This window comes from Asparagus officinalis, chromosome 2 (assembly GCF_001876935.1).
Source record: "Asparagus officinalis chromosome 2, Aspof.V1, whole genome shotgun sequence".
In the NCBI taxonomy this organism is placed as follows: Eukaryota; Viridiplantae; Streptophyta; class Magnoliopsida; order Asparagales; family Asparagaceae; genus Asparagus; species Asparagus officinalis.
In genome coordinates, this window is record NC_033795.1 from 12,952,086 (window position 1) to 12,959,038 (window position 6,953).

Below are 6,953 nucleotides of genomic sequence, written 5' to 3' on the forward strand. Positions count from 1 at the left end.
ACCCCCCCAAAAAAAACATATAATTTGCAAATAACTAAAAAAATCTTGAGGGGAAAAAAACAAATTTCGGCAGTTACATTGCCTAAAAATGACAACTGAAAATTTGGAATTTTTTCTCTCAAGGAAGGCTTGTGCAGGGTCCAGTGAGAAACGGTCAAATTTTATGGGGCTTTTCTGAGACATCCCAAAGTTGAGGGGGATAAACAAAATTCAGGGGATCATGTGAAATTAACCTTAAAATATAGGCAAACACTTCCTTTTGCCCAAATAGGTATCACTGGCAGGTTTCAAACAATATTCCATAAAAGTAAACTAGAGTTTGTTAAACTGCAAATTCCAGATACAATAAACTAAAGGTAGCAAAAAGAATACCTGTATCATCTTTATGTATGACAGTTTCATAAGCATGCAAATACCTCTTCCCCAAAATATTCTGCAAAATTTAACAGAAGAATTTATGATTGGTAAAATTGCATTCCTACTATGGATGGTAGATTTTCCTAGGCTGCAAGTTAATCATTCATTTGTTTGCTTGAAAAGGTTATAACAGAATGGACTAATTAAACACAAAAAAATCCGTATATACATCATAGATACAAGGGCACATACATATAAGTAAGCAAAAAAGCCTAAAGAAAATATTGCAGGCACCAGGTATTCACTGATTGAGCCATAGGCAGTACACAGAAAACTAGTTATGTAAAGCCACACCTTAACTGGTTTTGCTTGGAGGCACTGAAGGTCAATTATCCAAGTTAACATCAGAAATTAATATCCTATTTACCAAAACCTGACACATCTATCTCAGCTAGTCTTCTCATTATCAAAATAGCCTTACACATAACTGAATGATATTGTTTAGAAAACTGATATATATTAGTTTTCAACAATGTGTAATACACACAGACTAGATCCAGTGAAATTTGTCAGTAAAGTGCCAAAAGAGAGTAGCATGTAGGCATAACCCTTTGACAGTAAGAGCTAAAAAGGAACATGGATTCACAGGTTTGTGCATATATGATATATCTATCTCATATACAGAAGTGACCATAAAAAATTTGAAGAAAAATACAGAGTACGCCCAAACTTGATGCATATTCTTCTTCACCATTCACTTCTACATGGGAATCATCAACACTTTTCTAGGTCATGTTCTTCATTGCTAAAATTCTAAAACTCATCAACATGATCTTCACCCAACATTCAAGCCTTCTCCAACCAATGGACTCATTTATGAGAAATAATCCAGAGTTAAAGAATCTTAAAGCCTGAAGTAGTAGAGGTTGAATGCAATAGTTTTATATTCTACCACATCCACAGAACATCCCTTTTATAAGCTTGATATGGAATTCTGTGCAGCTTATGGAATTCTGTGCAGTGGTGTTTTCTTTTAAAGCCACTTTACAAATACATGTTTGGTTGGACTTGAACCTAGACGTCTCTGGTATCGTGCCACTTAGATTAAAGCTTTGTATTCTAGCGACATGATGAATCAGATCCCTAGATGTCGAACTAGCTTTCGACACCATACCCAGCTACGGATTGGCTGTAAGTTCCTGTCTGCCACATGTTGTGAATAAGAACTGGAAGACTAATTGCCATATCGGAACTCCTACCTTACCCGGGCGTGCAGCTTCCAACCAAGAGGCAAGCATTTAAAGTCTTAAATTCCTCGAGTTAAAGAAAGAGATTAGAGGAAGATATAAGATAACAAGGTTGTTGTAGAGGAATGTGATCATATGTTAAGGAAGCAAAACAAATTGCTTGATGGAATTAAATTCCCCAATTAAAAATCTAAACACAGTGAAAACAATGCAAAATTGTGCGTACACCCTAACAGTATTTGGCTGTCAAAATGAACAACAAGATAGAGAAAAAGTTATGGCGAAGGCTATGTTGCATGGATACAGGTACGGGTACTTGTATGAGACATGACAAATTTGTAAAAGGTAGGGCACGGGGACATGGCTATATAAATATTTATAAACACATATATTTTATATTGGAATTAATAATTTATATGAGAACAAGGATGAGAATTAAAATTCATATAACATATTTATGTTTCTTTTTTATGTGGATTATAAATTGGAAAATCACTAGTTTTTGAACTAGACATCCATATGACCCTTCAAAATCAAAATTCAGAAGATGATCTATTTCCAATGAGTTTCAAGAAGTGGATGTGAAGTGTAGGATATATGTAAAAAAAATTGTATGACTAATGTTTTAAGTTAAAACATGTACAAGGTTACTGACAACGGATAGTATGGCCTAGCAGTGAGGCACCACTAAGGCTATTTGAGGCTAGAGCAGCAAAAAACGTAAAGTCAAATAACGGTCCAATTTAAATATGTATAAATATTAAAAAATTAAATAAAATCTAAAATTTCTACAAATGCATCTGTAATGATTTATAGAGATCTGTGATACGACGACACGCTATATTTTTTCCCGTACCCGTGACGGGTACGTTTTGGGTGCGGATCCGCACTCAAACAACAGGGACACGGCAAAAAGTTTCGAAATTGAAATTTTGAATCATCAGACCAATCTGGTCCGCTATTTGAGCCCAATAACCCAAACCCGCTACTTGAAATACCCAGTCCTCCTTTCCTTTTCGAATCCCAATTTTGCCTTCCCACGTTAGAACCCATCAACAGAAGTAGCGCCTCAACAACGGAAGATAGATCTCAAGGCCTCGACTCAATTGCAGCGCCTCGACGACGGAAATCAGCACCTCGACGACGGAAATCAGCTCCTCGACGACGAAAATCAGCGCCTCGACGGCAAAATCAACGCCTCTGTTGCTCGAAGACAAGGTAACTAAATTTTTCAAGGTTTGATTTTTAGGATTTTTAGGGTTTTGTTTAAAGTTGTTTCTCCTTTTTCCTTTGAGCAACTGATGAAGATGAACTGAGCCTCTGTGAAGTTGGGGCTCGTTTGGCTTTTCATGAACAAATTTGGGGGTTGAAGTTTGTTTTTAGTGTTTCTTTAATAGATTTCACTGTTAATGTGAATTATTATTATTATTATTATTATTATTATTATTATATATATATATATATATATATATAGTCTTTGTCCCCGTACCCTACTTTATACAAATTTATCGTGTCTCGTACCTGTACCCGTATCTATGCAACATAGATAGAGATCCTAAGCATGTAATAAACGTGTAACAATCACATAATCTTAACAAAACTACTGCATAGAATAAAAAAGCATATATACTTATCAAAAAGACCGTTATTTGTTCCATTCTTTCAACTTTCAAGTCTTTAATAAAAAAGTTCTCAACAACAGAATAACATTGATTAGTAGCAACATAATCGCATTAACTATTTCAAGCTTGACATAAAATTAAGTCTTCAAATAGAGATAGATGAGCACTATTTACATCTATTTGCCAGTATTTACTGTTATTCCGCGCTTTCGAGCGCTTTGGCGAGCGAAAAGCGCTCACGAGTGTTATTGTTCACCACAATCAATGAAATCATAGCAATAGGTTCCGTTGCCGCTATTTATGCCGCAATAGCACCGCTATCGGCCGCTATTTACAATAATGAACATGTATTGTATAATTAAATACATGCCCAAATAAATACATGCATATGTGCAAGGAGTTTGAGTAAGGTATGTGTCGGGTATGGGTACGGTTTCAGATTAGAAGTACCCAGGTAGCATAGGGCGAATGCGTTCGTCAAAAGCTAAATAAAAATTATGATCATTGAGTTGGCATCCATCCGCTAAGATGATCATGTGGAATACAAATAGGTAAATTCTGCAGCCACTTGGCTCATGCAGAAATATACCAATTTTAGCCCATTTTCCACCACCCACCCACCCCCCCCAAAAAAAAGGGCTATTACATAATTCCTCTCAGCATAAAAAGAACGTGAATGATGAGGGAAATACCTACACATGATTGTATTCATCTCTAAGATAATAAAAAAAAAAGAGCAAATCTGAATAAAAATCCGAATACAGAAACATAGCCCAGAAAGTAATAAATATATCCAAACACAACCACTATTCATCTAATATTCATGAAGTCCAAAAGGCAAAGGTCAACTGCAAGACGAGCATAATGTAAACTGCAGTTTGATGCAGATTGCAGAAGAAACAATACGAGAAAACTGTAAAGGTAAGAGCCTTAGAATATAAAGAACAAAATAGGAAGCAAGACATAAATGAATACATGAGACAGACCGGTTCATCTGATTGATAGTTTGCTCCCCTCCTGTTGGCCAATGAAGACATGCAGCGAAGGAGGCCATCAAGAACATTTTTTAGGTTGCTCCTCTCATGTAAGTAGATCTGATTGTTTCTTAGAATATCCATATAGTTGTCAAGAACCTGTCAGAGACAGAAAAAAGTATTAAATTTTTAGTAGCATATAAATGGAAATTAACAACTTCCAAAAATATGGTATTCAACACTGAAGCATATGCAAGCATGTTCTTTTTAAATATAATGTGATCATTGCTACAGAATCCTACTAGCACAAATAGGACATGTAAGAAACAGTACAAAATGGCCTACAAGTAGCAGTAAATATCAGAAGATGTGTGTAGCTAAAACTGTACAAAAATGTTAAAAGCTTGTACAGACCTTTTCAGCATACAGGATGAAGGAAGATGTAAAGCTCTGAACGATAAGGTTAAAAAATTTGAAAGCCATCAGTCGAACATCAACAGCCATATGAGTCATTGCATTGAAGACATAGACCATCAGCAAGGAAATGATTGGCCCGGTGGCATCCTACAAAAGAATAAAGTTGAAAACAAGAATTTAAGATGAAAACATGGTTGCTAGCCAATATGGTATAAAGCATACAGCTCTTAGGTGAAACATCAATGAAAACACTAAGATGAGTACAGCACCAAATATTTTCTTAAATAATATTTAAAAAGTGAACATTCTAAAATACCTCTTTAATGCGTGGAAAAATATCATTTTCCAGGAGCCGATACAAAGTTTCTCGCACACTTTTATCATTATCACAAATCCTTTCACGGATCTTCTCTATTACTACAAGCCTATGCAGCTTGAGCTCCAACGGATGCTTCAACACAAGATCCTTGATACCAGTCAACGCAGCTTTATTTAAAAAAACCACTTAATAATCCCCATAAAAATAAGGGTTCTTTGTTTATAAACCCACAGTTTTGCTTTGATTTATTTTTAAACCCACTCACGTCGAAAATCATTTTAAACCCAAACTAGCCATAGTGAATTATTTTTAAATCAAGTTTCTGTATCGGTTGCCACAGTGATGACTAAGTTACTATGATTGGTTTATCAGTAGTTATATGGGTTGCTGGGTTTAAAAATAATTAAGTATGGGTAATTTGGGTTTCAAATGATTTTGCAAGTGGGTTGGTTCAAAAATAAAACAGGTACAACTTTGGGTTTATAAACAGAAAAGAAAACTAAAAATAGACACTGAATGAAACACTTAGGAATAAATTTTTTTTAAATTAAAAAAAACACCTTTTCGTATCTTAGCATTGTGATGAGACGTCTGCTGAAGGAGCTCTCTCAAAGTGAGGCCTTTCTTGTTCACAGCAAGACCCGCTCTCTCTGAAGCAACACTCTGCTCAGGGAGAATAATTGCTGCATACAAACAAACAAAAAATAAAAAACACCTCAAAACTCTCACCTTGGAACCAATTCATAGGGCAATCGAACATGAAAAGAAAAGATTTTACCTTTGGATTTGATCCGAGTGTCGGTATAATTTCTCGGCGGCGGAAGTTTACGGCCAATCTTTCGCTTAATTTTCTAAAAACAAACGGGGAAATTGAAAATTTGAGCATTGCGAATTGAAAGATGAAGAAATAGAGAGGGCTTACTTTGAAATCGACGCCGCGTTTGGGTTTCTTTGGGCCTGTCTTTGGTCGCACCATTGTGACTAGCTAAATTTGAAGGCAAAAAAATATCTAATTTGGAGGAAATTGGAAGGAGAACAGAATTAGGGTTTAGAGAGAGCGAGGAGTGAGAGAGGAAGATGAGGGTTTTAGGCAGGGAAAACGGGGTCGGGTACTCGGGTCGGTTTTAGACCGGATCCATCTCTCTGTAAGGGGGTGTTTGTTTCATTTTTTTGGATATAAGGTGGATTTCAAGTTTTGGGATCTAAAAAGTGCTTTATTTGAGTTTTGGTATTCCTTAAACTATGTTTGTTTCACTTTTTTTTGGGATATTAAATCCCTAAATTATAAAAAAATAATATTTTTTTAGGATTTGTGAAATCATCTCTTTCGTTTCAACTTCTTTTTGGGATATAAGGTGGATTACAAGTTTTTTGGGTTTTAGAATTCCATAAACCATGTTTGTTTCAAAACCAATTTTGGGATATTGAATCCCCAAATAATAAAAAACTATTATATTTTAGAATTTGTGAAATCCTACAATTGAGAGAGGATGTAGGTTGGATATTGATGTATTAATGCTTATAATATAAGATTAATATATTAAATATAATATTATAATAATATAATATTTAATATAATACATCTATTCCTCTATAATTATAGGAGGACCCAAGAATCACTGTTCATGCTTTAGTAAATGCTGCAGTAAATTACTGTAGCATTATATATATATAATATATTATATTATATAATAAATAATATATATATATATATTATATATAATATATATATAATATAATATATATAATATATTATATTATATCTATATATATATATATAATAAATAATATATAATTTATATAATTTATATATATTATATTATATTATATTATATATACATTTATATATAATATATATATATAATATATTATATTATATCTTATATATATATTATATAATAAATAATATATAATATTATATATATAATATAGATAATTTATATAATATTATAAATATAATATATTATATATATATTATATTATATATATAATAATATATATATATTAATATATATAA

At 33.3% G+C, this 6,953-nt stretch overlaps 1 protein-coding gene across 3 annotated transcripts in view; it reads right to left on the reverse strand.

The window, feature by feature from the left end:
- LOC109830320 overlaps positions 1–6,037 on the reverse strand; it is a 21,184-nt gene extending 15,147 nt beyond the window's left edge. The window contains exons 1-7 of one of the 3 annotated variants that reach the window (XM_020397558.1): positions 5,859–6,037; positions 5,715–5,787; positions 5,497–5,619; positions 4,934–5,103; positions 4,615–4,764; positions 4,213–4,359; positions 373–433 (exon numbers count right to left, since the gene is read on the reverse strand). In XM_020397558.1, coding sequence (XP_020253147.1) covers positions 373–433; positions 4,213–4,359; positions 4,615–4,764; positions 4,934–5,103; positions 5,497–5,619; positions 5,715–5,787; positions 5,859–5,912 — 778 coding nt within the window. In that variant the 5' untranslated portion in view covers positions 5,913–6,037. Of the gene's footprint in view, positions 1–372; positions 434–4,212; positions 4,360–4,614; positions 4,765–4,933; positions 5,104–5,496; positions 5,620–5,714; positions 5,788–5,858 lie in introns of those variants that run through there. The other 2 variants (XM_020397556.1, XM_020397559.1) reach the window with 2 other exon arrangements.